Source organism: Antedon bifida, chromosome 9 (assembly GCF_963402885.1).
Source record: "Antedon bifida chromosome 9, ecAntBifi1.1, whole genome shotgun sequence".
Taxonomy (NCBI): domain Eukaryota; kingdom Metazoa; phylum Echinodermata; class Crinoidea; order Comatulida; family Antedonidae; genus Antedon; species Antedon bifida.
Genome location: NC_136234.1, coordinates 3,788,234 through 3,807,909, shown reverse-complemented (window position 1 = coordinate 3,807,909; position 19,676 = coordinate 3,788,234). Strand labels below are relative to the sequence as shown.

Here is a 19,676-nt window from a genome sequence, read left to right as displayed (position 1 = left end):
ATGCATGATCCTTTATTACAATGATTAAGTGTGACAAATACATTGCTATCACACGCGAAATATTTACACTAAAATAATAACATGTATATTTATATCTTCACTTAGTGCCTATTCTGCCAAGCCCAATTACAGGGTTGGTCATGGGCCAATTTGAAATCCTTTTTTTTTAAATATCCCCAGGTACGTCTCTTCGGATTTACCAGTAGGATTACCAGAGCTAAGATTGTGGATTAAGTTCTTCTGTGGCTTACTGTGCATTTTTGTATACCTTTGTAGGCCTATATGATGAATAATAATGTTATTGTATATTTGAAATAGGAGTCCCACCCCCGTATGTATGATGCAAAGCCAAACATAATACGACGTACTGTTATATAACCAACACATCCAGGGAATTCACTAGATAAGTCATTACTCCGACGATTGTCCATTAGGCCTATGTCCATTGTTTTTAGAATCTGAACGATTGCTACGACAACAAGCAAAATAAACAAATAGAAATTGTGCTTAAATTATAAAGTATATCCCATCAAGAAGAGCGCGCGCACTATGAATAGGTAGGTCCGGGTTAGAATTAATGTTCGTGTTGGCAATTCGAAATTATCATTTATTAAATAACTTTATAAAGACTTTAATGATCAACACGACGTATAGGCTACAATGAAAATATTTTTAAAGCACAAAGGTAATTGCACTCTCACTTTACACATATTAACCCTAATTAACCTGTTCATATTATGTTTGGAAATGTGTTTAAACTTTCGCCAATGTTGACTGCTGTTTTCATGTAGAGAGAAAAACACAAATTAAAATGCTCTCAGAATTAAACCAAGCGCATATCCTGGTTAAGAAGTGAACCAGGGAGATTTTATGGGGGAATACCCATGATGGGGATAATGTTGATCATTATCCTTCAAGGCGCCTTGATATTTTGGAAGCGCTATCAAAATGGACGGTAGTGTTTTGATGATATAAAACATAAATCAGAGGATCGGAGGACGGAGTAAATCACAGGGAGCATTCGTCGATGAAAACCAATAAGTTAATATCGCACAAACGTAGGCCTACGCAAGGACGTAAGTCCACCGTAATGCTTGGTTCCTTCCCACTCGAGACGCAACACAAGGACGTAACGCAACGTAAAGCATGGTTTCCACTGGGAATGCAACACATCGACCTAACGCAACGTAAGGGATTTGACCAATCACAAGCGATCTATTATTCAAACTGCTTGTCATTGGTAAACTCGATCGCGTTGTGTCTACGTGCTTGCGTTGCGTGCTAGTGGGAACCAAGCTTTAGTACTATTGACCAATCACGATCACTGACGCTTGTGATTGGTCAACTTACTTGCGTTGCGCTTACATCGTTGCGTGTGGGAATAAATCAATCTCATCACGTATACTCTTACATACCAACAGTGAGTGCCACTCATCATTATAAATTGAACTGAAATAAACTAAATATAACAATTTAAAAACAACTGACGTGGTAATTTCTGTTGACATCGCGAGCAGCCCCCGTTTGAATCTCAATACTTGGCATGGTTTGCAAAACGAGAATTTATGCCAGATATCCAATCGATACACTGGAAATAGTTCACCTGCTGTTGTTATTTAAACAAATACTGACCTTCCACATGCATTTACCAGCGAAACAATCAATTAAAAATATTAATAAATAAAAACACAAATGGCGACAATTATAAAATATAGGCATATGTTAGGCCTATTATCGATTTCTGTTGTAAAAAAGGCTTAGAAGTCAACTTCATTTCGTCGTCAATAATCGGCCATTAAATGAAAATGATTTAATATTAATAATCTTTAAATAAATGTGGATTGTTCATTTTAAAGCGTGGTTCCCACTACAGTACAACGCAACGCAACGACGTATTGACGCAAGGTGCTGTATTGCGTAATCACAAGTGGGAACCGACGACGCAACAGTGCTGCAAAGTTAAAGGTTTGATTTCACGCAGGGAGGCGGGGGCAAACACAATTATCGGAAGAGCATTTTCTTACGTTGCGTAGGTTGCGTTACGTTGCGTCTCTAACCACGCTTTAACGAAATGAATTGTTTTTTATTCGTTTCTATAGGCCTACTTAAGCTTGGTTGTCACTAGGACGCAACGCAAGGACGTAGACGAAGTTGACCAATGACAAGCAACAGTTTGAATAATTCATCGCTTGTGATTGATCAAATCCCTTACGTTGCGTTACGTCGCTGTGTTGCGTCTCTAGTGGGAACCACGTATTAGACTTTTAAAATACAGTATGTGATGCCGATGAAGAAGTTGTTATTAATATTATTATTTCATGTATGGTGATGTTTATAATAGGACACATTTGTAATGTAGGCCTACTCAAATGACGCCCAGTAATGATAAATGAAAGTAAAATTAGATTTGAAATGGTCACCAAGACTGATATGAGGATCCTTGGTTCGCGCTCCTCATCACCATATACTGTCAACAAATATAATTGATGCATTCTGTATATATAAATGAATAAATAATATTTATGAAATATATTAATAAAATGTAAATGTAACTGTAAGCGTACGCGGTGACGTGGTAACAACAGATGGTTGGGACAGAACCAAGTTAATCAAGTTGTTTAGATAACATGTTTGTTATAATCTCATTCAATAAATAAAGCTGCTGCTTCCTATCTCTTGTATCTTGTATCCCAGTATGCAATACATTTTCTTACCAGCCATAATGTATGCGTAAACGCGTTACCGAAACCAAGAAACGCGAAGCTGACGCGTGCGTACACATAATTTTTAAGACAAAGTGAATGATTCATTTCAATAGGGAGGTTTTGCAACGCTACGAATACGAAAACGGATACGTCACACACACACGTATCCGTTTTCGTTATAGTATTCGCAGCGTTGCGAAACCTCCCTAATATAAATCAGGACCTACACTTCCAAGACACATTTCGTTAATGAATAATTTGTCTATAATCGGGGACCAGATGAGATTGTTTTTAACCCATTTATCAAACGTCGGCCTATTTTCGTATTTAAGTAAACTTTGACACAAAATCATTATTATATGGCCAATTTACCAAGACGAGCGGTACCGTAATAACAATATAAAATCTAAGTTATTCATTATGACCATTTACATACAACACGGAGCGGACGGACGGTTTCCGCTCAGGATAGATGCAGATTCTTAGTTGGGACACACGGGTTTCCGCTTACCGTTAAAGATGTATTGTCCCCCAGAAAAATAATTTTTTTACATTTTTTTGTTGAATATGCCATTTTACTGTCACATAATAGTTATTGACTTCGAGACCAAAAATTGGATCCAAAAAAAATTATTTACCTGAAAAAACTGTAATTTAAAGCAAAAAATGGTCAAATTGGCTGCCAGCCAATTGATTTTTGGTCGAATTTAACCATTTATTATGTTATTTTATAGGTGAAAACATTATTTTTGTTGGGGTTTTTTCTACGGAAGTGATTTATTAAAACTACAAAATTACATATTCAAAGTCTGATTTATAGCGTATAGCTCAGAGAAATCTTTTCGAAAATATTTTATAAGATTTCCCCTATTATTATCTTCGGTAAACTATTAAAAAACTATTTGTTTTCTACTCAGCGATTACAACATCCTATTTCCGTCAACGGTTTTGGGGTTTCCTCTTTGGTAGATCTCGAAGTTAAAAAAAGTCTAAAAACAAAATCTTCGACCAAATACCGGACCCGACAACGTCAGGGTATTAAAAATAGAATCTAAACGCCTAACTCAGTGATTGAAACTAATGAAAAGAAACTGAAGTGATCATCAGTACTAGGCGGTACAAATTGTAGTCAAACATGTAATGTTGTATTTGTTTCAGAACTATATAACCAATTTGTATTTTTAATTTTTATATCAATTGGTGGTGCGTATGTACAAAAAGGGACAAACTGCTAATAAATAAAAAAGTAATAAAAAACAATAACATTAAAACACTATACTACACTGTTTATTCGTATTACAAATACAATTAAAATGTATCTTTTTATGAATGAATGATTCCCCAGAGTGCGCGGCCTATCCTCCTGAAAATTGACCAATCAGTGAGAAGAACGTTGAAGAATGCACCGCCCCGTGTTTTAACGATACTGCTGCTCACTCAAGCGAGTCGTTAACAAATTATTAAAAAAGGCTCGGTCGACACAACTGAGGTCAGACAGAGATATACAATACATTCTGAGAGATCAAAAATCGGATATTCTTGATTTATTAAAACTATTTGACACAAATTTCAATAAAATAGATAATGGATAACGATACAACTGATGCGGGAGATGGAATTGTCAACTATTTAGGTGTTCTTGACTATGTTATCTTAGCGTTTGTAGTTTTGATTGCCGCTGTAACAGGAATATATCATGGATTTGCAAAGGGTGGTCAAACTACAACCGAAGAGTGAGTAATTTTTAAATTATTTACATCATAATATATTCATATATTATGCTATTGTATGCCTAGGTCCTATACATATTACATAAATGTTTAAAATGCTAGGCTAGAAGCCGCTAGCTAGCCGACATTCGGTCCGGCCGGTGGTGATGATGTGTGCGTGTGGCGAGCCCACCCCACGTCTAGAATTTTATCATGATGATGAAAATGATTATGAATATTGTTTTTGTTTGTAAAATAATGTCTACTATCCATCCTCTAGGCTATACAGTTACAGTATTGCAATAGAAACACAGCTTTATTTACAATATAGAATAGGCTTGAATGGGCAGCCATCATGGATGGAGTGATGGCACTGGATAGGCTAGGCTATATTATATTATTAAGCCTAGGCCTAGCCTAACAAAATATAATAAATACAGTCACACTCTCCAATAAAATAAGATTGATGTATTGTATGTTAGCTAGGTATGCGTTATTTAAAAATGTATACTACATTTACAGCAGATATGATTGGGAATAGTTCACATAAACACACTTTGTTTGATTCTGTCTTGAATGTTTATATTTTAGAGCATCATAATCTGGAATAAACCTGTTTTTAATCAGACATTCCGGGTCACGTCGTGCGCTCCCTCTACCCATTAAGATGTCAAATGTCCTTGACAACAACACAAGTTTGTAAAAAATAATTCTGGAAAAATGCCAATTCTTTATTGTAAGAAATTATTCGCCCAGAATTGGAATTTCTGACAGTATTGTTAACACCATGTCAACTTGAAATTCTATTGCTAATTGTTTACACACAATATACACTAATAAGTTGTTTATCATGAGTTGAAAGCAATTTTCGGTCACACCCACTGCCATACCTCCAGTTTTGTCCAATCACAGAGTCGTATTTACGTTGTTTATTACGTAACATCTCGTTATTATGACAACGAACGTTTATTCTGGCGTTAAAAAAACATTGTACGACTATCACATGTCAGTGACGATTTAAATGGTTGGATTAATGAAAAGCCACTGTGTATCCCTTTATTTTTTTTAATTCCCTTTTAAAACATTGTAAATATTTTCTGTCTTTAGGCCTATATTTTGATTTTAAAGTTTTTTTGTAAGTTTGTCTTTTCATGAATGTTTTTAATCTATTGCTCTAAAAAACAGGACCATATGTAAAACAGGTGCAATATATACCTTTTTAAATAAAACAAAAATTAGTCCCCACACCGACAAATTGGCTTTTGATGACAGTATGACGGTATACTTTGCGTATAGTTCCAGTGAATTAGGCTGATTTTTAAAATGAATTTAATTGGAATGTTTATACTACTACAAGACAACCCAACCATTGAATGATGATCTCTGTCATTTGCTAATAAAATAATATTCGGTGCTGACGAATGTGATGAAGTAGACAAACGGTAAACAATGACACTTGTTTCGCAACAAATTATGGTTATTTCAATAATGGTGAAATAAAACATATTTCTCCATGGTTATCCTAAGTAGTAATATTATATGTTTCTTCCTTCTGTTGTTCTGTTCTGTTGTATTATACATGGTTGGTAGACAAAGCCTGACATTAAACGTTAACCGTTAAACCTACCCCACCACTTCCTGTAAACTACCGACAATTTGTAGTCCTGAAGAATTGGACGCTAAACAATAATTGTATTGTATGTGGCTTCCTCCTCTAATTATACTAATACTCTACACAGCCAGGCTATACTCTCCTCTGTGGGTAGATAGGATTATAGTCTGGTTACAATCGAGTAATTAATAATGTCACACCCGAACCCCTCCTTTGGGACACCAATATAGGGGTACAAGTGCCTACTGGGAACCAAAAATGAAGGGAAAACAATGCTTGTAATGCTTTTTATATTACGGGGATATTTGTGAGGTCCCAAGGTATCCTCTTACAATCCCCCAATAGGGGTTTTACTGTAGGCATGCATATTAACATTTTCACACACACACATCTTTGATGAATGACGAATTTCTTTCTTTTTTTTCTGAAGGTTTCTGGTCGCAGATCGTAGTATGTTTAGCCTGCCGATTGCTATGACGCTACTAGCCTCGTTTATATCGCCTATCACGATTTTAGGAAAACCTGCAGAAATATATACATACGGCGGACAATATTTCGTCTTTATTATTTGTCATCTTCTATTATTTCCAGCAATCGCTTTTATATTTATTCCAGTCTTTCACGGACTGAGGATAACAAGCGCATACGAGGTAAATAATTTATTAAATTGTATTTTGTTTTCATCATTATGTATATTAATATGGCGGACAAGAAATTGACCTTTGTAACTCATTATCTGTAATTTAATGTTGTAGTAGACTTAATATTATATTTCTATTGTTTGAATAATTAAAGCTCTGTCTACACTATCAAACTTTGTGTGACAAAATAATGTGATGTGCCCAAATTTGGACATGATATGGTATCACATCTTTTTGCCAAACTAGTGTAGACAGAGCTTTAGAAACAGTGTTCCTCGTACCATGAGGAGAGTATGATGGTAACACTAATGGTAACACTAAGTACTGCACTAACGCAACTCAACGACGTATAGGCGCAAATGAGTTGACCAATCAACGCGATTAAACACCTAATGAACGATATTCGAACGACATTTGGTTTCCAGTTAAACGTTACAGTTGTGATAGTGTAATGACCCAATCGACGTCCCATAGTATAAACTATAACTCAATATATTGTGTACAACAATACATAGTATTTCTTTTATCGTAACTATTGTTACGCACGTTGCATTATTCTAAGCATTTAATGTGTAATACAGCCTACGCCCTTTTTTAGACAAAAATCATTGTTGTAATTTATGTCGGTATATACGGTACCATGTAATAATCGCTTCCTGTATTTTATGTTAAAAATAGAGGAGTAACCAGTTCCTCCCTCTTTAGGATTTTCTTTACACCTCTATTCACGTCACCCACTTAGTCGATAGTCTGCAATTGTTCTTGGATAAAAAAAATTTTTTTTTTCTTTCGTGGGAAAAAAATAAAAATTACTAATATTAATAAACGAAATAAATGAATAAATCAAATGTCCACCATACCAGTTCGTAGGCCTACTACTACATTAATGGAACGTAATTACCAACTCAAATTTCTAAACCTATATCAAATGCGTATGTTTATTCCGTTACTATTAAAACTAAATAACTAATTCATATCTTTGATTTATATTTCAGTACCTTAAACTACGATTTGGACTACCGCTTCAGATATGTGGGGCAGGTATATTTATGTTACAGACTTCATTCTATATGGCTATAGTCTTATACTCTCCCGCACTGGCCATAGAATTCGGTGAGTATACAAAAGACAAGATTTATTACACAATTGATGATTATGATCTGTTAAATTATCACTTCCTCTAAAAGGTTTATTATATGTTTTTTTATTATTTGTCTGGAATGTTTGTGTGTGTGTGGTGTGTTTGTCTGTTAGCAGGACAACGTAAAAACTAAAAGACGGTTCTTACCCAAATTTAAACGACAGATAGATATATGTGGTCACGGACCAGCATCCCAATTCTGGACCACTTATCATTTTACTTAGGCCGTATATAAAATCTAAAACAATCCTGGTAGAGGTTGCAACTCTCTGATTGCTCTTGCATGTAGGCTACTGTATATATTTAAGACCCATAATGTAATAGTACGTTTTCGTGATGGGTGAAGATCACACCACTCCCTGGTCCACTCCCACTACCTTCTGGTGTATTAATAAGAATGTTTACAGTATGTTATATAGGTTTTCAAATGCATTTTCCTTAATCCAGCCGGAAACCCACAGGCCGGCTGTATGTTGCTGCCTCCTTTTACCGGAGTTGATTACTGAATTTATACGGGGCGCCGTTCGGGACAACGACTGGTTGCATAAATTAATAGTATATCTATACCAAAATTCTAAGTTTTCACTAAAAGTTCAAAGTACTATAAAATGACCCTGACCTTGTAATTGAATGAGAACTGAACAACTGCAGAGTGAATGTTTTGTGAAAATGACGTGAGAGAGGATGTCGAGATTGGAATATAGTTGTACATGCCTAATAATGGAGTGGTATAATAAAAAACCCACCACACAAGAAGCTTTTAAAGTATAGTACTTCTATTCTATGGTTAGAAATATTACCATCATAAAAATATAACATTATTTGCGATGTGGGATAAACAATACGTGGTAAGTGTTCGAAATAAAAATGAATACAGATTTTTATACCGATATGATTTTGATCGCAGGCAAGTCATGTGATGAAACGTGAATTGAGATAATGTGACGACGCAAAAGTTAATCGATTTTCAATGGTTTTTTTTAGTAACAAGTTTCGGTTTATGGAAAACGGTGATGATTGGTGGGATCGTATGTACTTTTTATACGTCATTGGTAGGTATTTTACAATGTGTTGGAGTGATTTAAAAATGCCTTTTAAACATGTTATTTGTCTGCTTGAATTATTCCATAAAACTTGGTACTGTACCGTTCCAACTTGATACAACGCAACCACGTAGGCGCAACGCAAGTGAGTTGACCAATCACAAGAGACAATTGACAGTCCATCGCGTCGTGATTGGTCAAATTACTCGCGGTGCACTTACGTAATTGCGTGCAAACGGTCCAAGTGAGATGTCGAATTTTCGAACCCGGCCAAAGAACTGTTTTTTACCAGGGTATTTTTATACTTCCTCGGTACCGGTGGTGGGCGTTATCAATAGCAGACTAGTGGAAGATTTAATTTGAAACCCATTTCCGTTCAACCTTCCATATGGTTAAACATTCACTACTGTTAGTGATGATGTTCAGAGTAAGGTCAAACCTCTGTAGCACCGACTGCTTATTACATGATTTCACTTCACTGACAAATTATTATTTAAAGCATGGAGGTATAAAATACTATTTAAATAATATACCTCCATGTTTAAAGGGAGGCACAAATATTGACGGTCGTAAAACTGAACTAAAAAATGTAGCCTAATAGTTTACCAGCAATTTTTACCGAACAATAAGACTGTGAATTGCGTGAATACCAATGATTGACAATAATTGATCAACAATATGTTCAGATGTACGAATAAATGTGATTAAATCGTAACATCGACCTGCGGGTTCTGATTTCGATAATAATGCAACGACTTTTTTTAAGCTCGCGTTGTTATTGCGAACAATTTATAGACGCGCTGGTCATGTTATCTGAAATTGTACGCACTTTCCATTTAATTAGGCTAGTGCTATAATCAAAGTCACTACTGGCACAGAATATACGCCTGTAGAAAAGTCTTCGTCATCGCATCTTTGTTGAATTTCAACCGTCAATGAAAGTTGTAGTTGACCTATATTGAAACGGCAGACTGACCGTTGAATGACCTTTAAAGTTTATTACCTTTAGTTTATGCTTCAGAGGCTTTCGTGCCCCTCCTACAGTATTTTGGTTATTTGTTGTGCCAACCATTATTTAATTTTTGATAAGATTATTTGAATTATTGAAGTAGGCTAAATAACTTTATTGTCTTATTGGGTTATGTGGGATTTATATGACGCCCAACGGTTATTGTTTACTTGGTTCTGAGTTCTAGTATTTACAAACTTAAATTACCGGTTTATTGCGTCATTGACATCACCATCATCGTTGTTGATGTCAGCGTGATTCTGGCTTTCATTTAACATGCCGTTTCATACATTCATTAGCGTTCCATACATTTATTAGCGTTTCATACAATCAATAAATGTTTTTTATCGTAATCGTTAGTACACACTTTCAATATATTATGATGACATAACTGTTTATCTCGTCACAATCGTCTATAAATGGAATCGTTGAGTAGGCCTACAGACAGTCTGTTGTGTGGTGATTCATGTAAATTTGAACATGTTCTTAATATCTCAGGCCTATATAACTAAATTGATTACATTTGTTTATATAGTGATAATTTTATAACTATTGTATATTTGTTGTAATGATTACTTTGTAACGCAATTGTGATAAACATCTTCACTTCCTATACCACGGTTAATCATGAAATATATATATGTTGTAATTGATCTAAGTGTAATTTAAAATCATGTTCTGATCAAAATAAACGTTCACCATGGATTGTATAAAGAGTGACCCGGATTGGTTCACGCTGGTGTTGTGCATAGTGACGTCACAGCGTATTGGACGTGCACAACGCAAGTGAGTTGACCAATCAAGCGAAAGTTAGGATGATCTTTCAGTCAAATTACTTGCCGCGCGATTAAGCCTGTTTTCCTGTCGACGTTAGTCGACGCTATCGTTTACAATAATCGGCGATCTTCTAATTAACATTGAAATATTAACGATTTACAGGAAAAGGTACTCGCTAGCGTTATCATTTCATCGTTTTCAAACGATCGTCGTTGAACTGTTAACGATCAATGACGATAGCGTCGAATAACGTCGACAGGAAAACAGGCTTTACGTAAAAGATCGCCGATTATTGTTAACGATAGCGTCGACTAACGTCGACAGGAAAACAGGCTTTACGGAACCAAAAGCTAAGAATTAGGCACATCAACAAACCGCACCCAAAACTGAATTGTTTGTGCGTTCGTCAACAGCTATAACATGCAATAAACTACATACATTTCAAATTTAAATCAACATTTTGTCAAATTTGTAGCATGCTCTTGGCACATCTGTTGCCGACCAGCGCGGTTTGTTTCGATCGATTAATCGATTATGCATATATAGAATTACCAAACATCAACACATGTACAATTTAGCTTGGCTGTGTTGAAACTCAATATGTAGTTTACTAACAGTGTATCATAACAATATTATATCAATTGATTACTTCAATGTTTTCAAAGACAGATCCAATCAGAAAATTCTAATAATAAATGTATTCGTTTTTATATTCATTATTTTCCATCTATTTCACAATAGTTTATAGTTAGGCCTACTATTGAATCAATTATTATCAATTCTTTGCCGTCACAAATGAAAGCACTAATTACAGTATCGTCGGCATAAATAATGGAATGGTTGTCCGTTTTACTAGGTACCATATACTATCGTAATCGATAGACAAACAGAAATAATTTAATGAGATTACTACTACCACTCATATGTTTCGTTAGACACTACAAATCACATAGTTTACGCGCGCGTACAAATTACTATCAACTGTTGAACACACACCGCGTCTACATTATGTGACTGTTATCACTGTCGATTATTGGTCATCATTCTATTTATTCATTCGTTTAATAGGGAGGTATGAAAGCTGTTATATGGACTGACGTAATCATGTTCGTTGTGATTTTTGGAACGACAGTAATGGTTATAGTTACAGGTGTCGTTAAGGCAGGTGGTGTTGGTCACGTGTGGGAGACAAACAAAGCGGATGGTCGCCTTGATTTTATACAGTAGGTGATAAACAAAATAAATAAATAAAAATAATGTTGGCACGGGGCAGCAATGATGGGGGCCGTTTTCGACTTTATATAATTATGAAATAGAATGTCATGTATATAATCTAAAGCTCTGTCTACACTATCAAACTAGTTTGACAAAAAAATGTGATGTGCCCATATATGGTAGTGATATAACATCATCATGTCCATATATGGGCACATCACATTTTTCTGTCACATAAAGTTTGATAGTGTAGACAGAGCTTTAGATTCCTTGCTGTATTTTTTATAATTAATGGAAGTCAAGATTAATTAAGCATGAATACAATTTATCTCAGGACACCACTTATAGTTGTAACAGCTTTTTTTGCTTGTTTTGTGGTTTTCCCTGTTTCATTTGTTCTCAGTACACTGTTAAAAAAATTTACTATTTTATCGTGCTTGAAATTGAATAAAATAAATATCAATATCTCGTATCACTAAGTTCCTCAACTTTTAAATATTTTAGATTTCCTTGGGATCCAACTCAGCGTATGACATTTCTGAATTTGGTAATCGGTGGTTTTATGAACTCACTTCCGATGTGGGCTGTCAGCCAAACGGCCGTCCAACGATTTCTGGCTGCAAAGAGCATCAAGGATGCACAAGCGTAAGTGGCAATCCTTTTGATCGTTTATCATCATTGTCGTCTTCTTTCCTGCTGTTAATGTTTAATTTTGTTGAAGTTTTATACTACAGTAGTTTAAAGCTCTGTCTACACTATCAAACTTTATATGACAAAAAATGCCTATATATGGACATAATGATGTCATATCGCTACCATATTTGAGCATATCACTACCATATTTGAGCACGTCACACTTTTTTTTGGTCAAACTAGTTTTTATAGTGTACACAGAACGTTACTCTCTTATTTTTCTAGTAGTAGTATATTTCTTGTAATCTTTTCCTTGTATATTGTTATTTAAATTGAATAAATGCATTAATTGAACCAGATCTCGTATTAGTGCCGATTGAGTGAGAAATGAATACTATACAATTACTTGATTAGAAAGTGACTTTGAACCTTGCTCTTGACTTTGCCACGTCTTGCTGCTCTATTCACGTTTGAAAGACTCTCTTCTGTACGACCAAGTGCCGTGGACTAATCCAAAGCAAACAAAACCTTTACAACTGATCTATATCCTCATTGTTGGGAACCTCATACTTAAACCAGGGAGTTGTTTAAACTCCCTGCTTCAACAGTTATCTTGAATAGCTGCCACTGACGTTGTTGGCCTCATTATTGAATGATAAACTATATATTTTGTGTACTACACTGTATTATTATTACTATTGTGTGAGATTTGTGCATTTCAACTTAACATAACCATAGCGCATTGAGACGACATTGTTTGTGGAATGCGCTATATGAATGAACATTTTAATATGATGCCTATCATTTAAATGTATGAGACATGTTGGTGCCACAACGCCCATTCTAAAAATAACTGAAGAGGTACACATTTAAAAATGATAATAAAGGCCTATTGTACCTGAATTGTTTTTGTTGTTAAATTTCGGTTAATATAATAGTCTGCAAGATTGTTATGAATATATTGAACAACAACCTTATACTTGCCACAAAGTCTTTAGTTATTCTTTAGCGCCACCAGTGGATGGGCGTTTTGATATTTTTATTTCGAAACTTCTAGGTTAAGTATAGCTATAACACGCCATGTGTGCAAAAATGTTTTTATATTTTATGAAATATAGAACCGAGCAACATTGATGTTGTTTCTAAAGCGTTACATACAAATGTTTTTAGTTTCTTTTTTGCGTCAGCTTTTTTTTCATCATTTTTTTTTATTAATCGTGTTTCGATGGTTTTTGTTATTCAGATCAATATGGCTGAATCTTCCATTTGTCAGTTTGTTGTTGTTCTTGATTGATTACGAAGGACTTGTTTTATACACTTTCTATAATGGTAAGTTTTGTTATTTATTTATTTTTTTCTATTTCATACGTATCCAACAGCGATCACAAACTCGCCAAGTACAAGATGAATAAACCATTTCATGCTTATAAACTAAGTCTCATTTGAGGCTTAGGGAATGTAGTTTTTAGGCGCGCACGCGTACGTAGATAATTCGATTTTAATTTGACTTTTTTTTCATTCCTCAGAGGCACCAAATGTTCCACCAAATGTTACAAAAAGTGACCAAGTAAGTTTACATTGAATGTTACTTTTGTAAATAATCTAAAGGTATGCTCAACAAGAAACATGGATTATTTCTCTATTCACAGTGTACGAGAGTAATTGAAAGGCTGTATCCTAACATAACCTCCCTGGTCTTACAGTAGTATCGCCAATCGCAGTAGGTCAAGTTCCCTGTAAACCAATGAATGCATGTGTCAATCGAAAACCGCAGAGTAGTCCAAGTTCAACTTGAATGAAATTTGAGACTTAATTATTTGTTTAAAATAAATATCTGATAATTATACTATCATTTTGATTTTATCTTTTAGATTATTATTCACTTTGTAAGTGAGCAATTTGGACATGTACCCGGTTACCAAGGTCTGTTTATTGCGTGTCTCTGGGCTGGTACCCTGAGGTAAGTTACAGTAGAAAGCGACGCAATCATACGTATTTGTACGTCAACTGAAAGTTAACTTCATTCGTACTTTATTTACAATGTATAACATACGCCGATCCACCACTAGTACATGTAATGAACAATGGGCACATAGTTTGCTACGTATGTATACCGTTATGCATTACGTCATTATATTAATCACGGCATCACATACCAACCAAACATTTAGTTAGTTAGTCCTGTGATCTTATGTCTGGCTGCGACAACAGTACTGTACAGCGTTCCGCGGCGTGCGATGTATGTTAAGGGGCTTGGAACTTAACTGATCCTGTCGCAGACACAGATACATCCTCTGATCTCCGGAGTAAACATTTTACGACAAATCAGGAATCACTCCTGATTGCATTGGCGGTGACGTAGCGATATGGAAACGAGGCTTTTAATGAATGTACACAACTCTTTTTTTCCCTTCAATCAGCACAATTTCATCTGGACTGAATGCTATGATTGCAGTAACACTGGAGGATATGGTAAAACCATTCCGCCGCTGGCAAGCCAACAGGAACAGTACCGAAGTGGTAGAAAACGATAAAAGTGATACATTTAAATCTAAAATATTGAGTGAGTGACTATTATAATACTTCACAGAACGATTGTATAGCAACCGAAACGTTGACATATTTTCAAATTACTTTAACCTGTTATACAGATTTCCTCACAACAAAATGTAATAGTTGTCTTTGTCATTTAAACCTTTACAAATAGTCTTCATATTAAATTAGTAAATCGGTCATTACTATTTCATTTCGGAAATAATCCGTCCGTAGATAATACTGAATAAAAAGTGAGTTTTCCGAGAGGGCGGCATTATTAAACTAGTTCAGGATATGATAGTTACGTTGAATACAGTATGTACAGTACATTCTTAAACCATTAATTATATATTACAACTCCCTGCTTAAACATAACATTAACAAATACATTTCTCTAAAGGCAAATTACTTTCAAAAATGACAATGATGTGGGTATCAGTGGCTGTATCTATCTCAATAGAGATATACAAATAAAATAAGCAGAAAGCTTATTTAAAACGTTCAAGTAAAACAGCCAGAAATGAATTGCAAAGCTTTCGGGGCAATAAGCATCCTTCAATGCATGTGTAATGCGCCCAAATATGGTAGTGATATGACATCATCATGTCCTTATATGAGCATTTTTTTGTCACAAAGTTTGATAGTGTAGACAGGTCTTAAGCAGTCATGCTATATTTTCTAGATAGGTTTCATTCCACAACATACATTTACTAAATAACAATATTATCTCTTGTTTTTATAGCGTGTGTTTATGGAGTCATCAGTATATTCCTGGCGTTCCTTGCATCTGAAATGGGGACGCTAGTTTCTATGGCTAATTCTGTTTTTGGGGCGGCTGGGGGGCCGTTACTTGCAGCCTTTACACAAGGAATGATGTGGAAGAGAGCCAACTCTGCGTGAGTGTTTACATATTATCTTTGTTTATGTTTACCATTGTGCCAATAACCGTAGTGACGTAAGCAAGGTAAATGACTGATAAGAACAGGACAACAAACAACAATTGAGGACACCGCAAAAAAAAAAGAATCTCAATTTGACGCGCACATAAAAGAAGGCAATGCGGCTTAATAAAATGTGGTAAAAGATAAACATTTTGCATACATGGCGTGTCATACGTATACTTTAAATCAAAGGAAAGCTTATAACGTGTTATATAACTAGAGACTTGGCACAAGTCTCCTTTTGTACATTCACGTCAACGTCGTAATTTAGGTTAAGTTATAATTTGACTGCTTGTTTTTTTGCATATTGATCTGTACAATATATTTTTTAATTACCGGCAGTTAATGGTGGTGGTAATAATGTTACCCACGATGATTTAACGATCGACGTGCAAAGAACTAATTCTAACTAGACGATGATAGTCCATAGATAGACCGACACAACACATCTGGATCGCTTCTCCTAGCATAGACCATAGGTCCATGCTTCTTTCTACTATACCTAGTCAACAATCTGTATAATACATCTATGTGATAGTTGCCTCGTAACAACCTTCGATTCTTCCTCGAATGTAGCCCCTCTACCGAGTAGTCGGTAAAATTAGGTCATCTACTATATACGTTCACATTCACTGAAGCAAGTAGGCTACGAACATTTCGATAGTGTTTCAATTGAAATTGTTTGTTTTTGATATCTTACAGAGGTACATTAGCTGGGGTTATAGTTGGGTTCATATTTGGTGTATGGATCACGTTTGGTGCAATGCTCACTGGCGACGATCCAGATAAATTTTGGTTATACAAAGTAAGTTGTCCCTTTTACATTATGTTTTTTTAGTTTATTTTCGTTGTAAATATGAAATAATTGATTTATCATCATCGTTTTAACCAAGGCAATCTAACACAGAGCTCCTCGTTCGTGACATTACTAATTTTGTCGACAATACAATTAAACGGCGCCCCGTACATTTCTCCTTTCCTAATAAACCTGAACATTTGTTTCATTCGTTTTAGATATCTTTCATGTGGTACGCCACCATTACGTGGGCTATTTCAACTATCGTTAGCATAATTGGGAGTGAGGTGTATAGATATTTCAAACCTCAAGAGAAAGAAGAGCCAATTGACCCATCGCTCCTTGTCACATTCTTAAGGTAAGTCGATGTCAATTGTGTAGCTCCATGGTTATAAATACCCTGTTTACAATGCCAGCGAGCTCCAAAGAAACCTGTGTCGTGTCTGGACGTAGTTCCTTTTTATACCCGATTCATTAGTCCGAGGATCATCCCCGTATTTTTGCGCTTGTTGGCGGCAGAGCAAAGGGGGTACTAAGTGTTCGTGTCAGACTAACTGATTTCGGCAATGATCCGACTGAATCGAAGTGGTCTTCCAAGAGAGATCTAACAAGAAGTGAGTTCTGGGATGGATATGGGGGGCGAATTTGTCTTGCTTTAGCAACACAGTCACTGTTTTGTTTTGTGCGGGGATGAAGAAAGGGAGGATTGAGAGGAGAAAGAGAAGATTGAGATGAGAAAGAAAGATGGAGTAATGTGACGACGCTTTTTCTGATATTTATATACATTTTTTTAAATTCCAGACCAAGAGACGTTTACGAGACGGTTGAGCTCGCTGTTGTTTCGAACAACAGGACCAATCAATCTGGCGGTGGTATCATGGAGTCAGAAGGCGAAGACGGGGACTTGAAAGAGTACACAGTACACAAAAGAAGCCCAGCGCAAACTGCTGAAAACCAGTGTTAAACTTAGGCGTCACTAAAAATAAGTCAACTCCGACTAGCAGTTGGTTTTTTTAGAAACCGCCTATTTAATGTTGATTTCAATGATGAACAGACGCGTGATGGTATAACAGCGCGCGCGATCATGTATTACGTCATCATTAAATGATGTATCTCCGATTTCGTAATATTTAAAGCGTAATGAATTAATTAGTGCAGAACATTTGTTCCCATGGTATAGAAGACATTAATATGTTCACAATTTTGTTTAATTTTTTTTTACCAAATTCTATTCTATTATGAATAATTTTCCAAAACAAATTCGCTGTTCTTTTTGTTACAAAGTTAACAAAATTAATGGTTACCAAAAGGAAAAATTGATGACATTTTTTGTTATGAAACTGTCTTCCATTGAAGTACCAGTACTTTTCTTGTATTCCAATTGTTTCTTGTTATAAGATACTTAATTATTATTTATCAAAACGCGAAATTAAAGTAAATGTTTGGTGGGTGAGTGAATCAATCAATCAATCATTATTTTAGTAAACCCGTGATGAATATTGGGTGGGTGAGTAAATCAATTTATTTGGTTTTTGGTGGGTGCTACCATGGCGCTCCTAGTTTAGTAAACCCATGGTGATGGATGGTTGTTGTGTGGTATTCTATGAGGTCTAACCAGGAGGTTTGAGCGGTAGCTCTGTCCACTCAACCCCGCATTCAACCATTTTTTGGCATGGGATCCTTCTCTTACCGCTATAAAAATGTTTTCTCGAAATGTATCTTGGATGTCAAGTCAACATTTTTTTTTAGGGAATCGGAATAGGCCTAAATGCTTTTTCGACACTAGACAATGCAAGTGGCGTATCTCGGTACAAATTTACATGTGAACACACGTTTAGTTATAGATAGATTATGTTGTTACGTGTGAACGCGTTCCGGATACGTCACAACCTTTTTTTCTATTGGCTTATTTTCACTATGTGAATGTTTATAAGTGTGACGTCATATTGAGATGTATCATCTCTGTTTAAAGTTCGGCATATTGACGAACTGTGATGATGGACATTGTTTTCCTCTCAACTCCCATACTATACAAAGACTTCTATTTAAGGACCGATTTTGTGGAGACCGTTTTTTTTTTTGAGATTGAGAGGATAACTCATAATTTCATAACGCACATAATATTCAACTTTTAGTTATTATTATATGTTATTATTATTAGTTTAAAGCCACCAACTGAATTTTTATTTAAACAGGAATTAATTATTTTATGATTTATATCCGTATTTGTGTATTTGTGAAATTCGATTTCGACTATATTTATTATGCTGCAAATCTAAATTAAATTGTACGAATAATATTGTCAGATAAAATATTAAATCCTGTTAGGCCTTCAATTTACTGTATTATATTGAAATGAATACAACGTTCTATATTTTTAGAATTGTGAAATTTTAATTACTGTACTTTGCATATGTCGTCATTAGAATGACGAAAACAAACCAAATGTATCTTTTTTTGTATCTCGTTTTTGCTTCGTTTTATTTTTAGACGACGTGCAATTTGAACTTGAACGCATTAAAATCTTGTAATATTTAATTATTATTATTATTTATTAAAGATGTATTGTCCCCAAAACATAAAATAAATCAAATATATGCCATTTTGTAATTTTACTATAAAGTTATTCACTTTTGTAAGATTTTTCTTATTAAACAAAAAGAAAAAAATAGACTGTTAAATTAACCAAAAACTTAGGTAAATATTTCGATGTAATGTTTAGTGAATAATTATTATCAAAAATTAAAATGGCTGAGAGGAGGCAACAAAAGACCAATTAAATAATTTTTTTAGGGGACAATATATCTTTAAAAACTACAAACAAATATACTTAGGCCTGTGTAATGACGTTGAAGCGATGTTATAAACATCAAATATAAAAAACGTTTTCGTTTATTTATATGGCCTAACTTAAATACA

General features: G+C 35.0%; 1 protein-coding gene across 1 annotated transcript; it reads left to right on the top strand.

Moving 5' to 3' along the window:
- Positions 1–4,194: 4,194 nt before the first annotated feature.
- LOC144852546 (putative sodium-dependent multivitamin transporter) lies at positions 4,195–18,472 on the top strand. Its single transcript, XM_078710431.1, has 14 exons — positions 4,195–4,438; positions 6,457–6,676; positions 7,663–7,780; positions 8,793–8,860; positions 11,706–11,860; positions 12,357–12,497; positions 13,729–13,814; positions 14,012–14,052; positions 14,357–14,445; positions 14,906–15,048; positions 15,763–15,916; positions 16,664–16,766; positions 16,976–17,115; positions 17,559–18,472. Exons 1-14 carry the CDS (start codon positions 4,290–4,292, stop codon positions 17,719–17,721), a joined length of 1,770 nt encoding a protein of 589 aa, XP_078566557.1. The 5' UTR covers positions 4,195–4,289; the 3' UTR covers positions 17,722–18,472.
- The last annotated feature ends 1,204 nt before the right edge of the window (positions 18,473–19,676 follow it).

What these genes read in the sequence shown, in the direction of transcription:
- LOC144852546 (XM_078710431.1), top strand. Translation starts at nt 4,290, where the DNA reads ATGGATAACGATACAACTGATGCGGGAGATGGAATTGTCAACTATTTA. An exon ending in GGTCGCCTTGATTTTATACA is followed by an intron (nt 11,861 to 12,356) that starts GTAGGTGATAAA and finishes TAAATATTTTAG; the next exon opens with ATTTCCTTGGGATCCAACTC. An exon ending in ATTTAAATCTAAAATATTGA is followed by an intron (nt 15,049 to 15,762) that starts GTGAGTGACTAT and finishes TTGTTTTTATAG; the next exon opens with CGTGTGTTTATGGAGTCATC.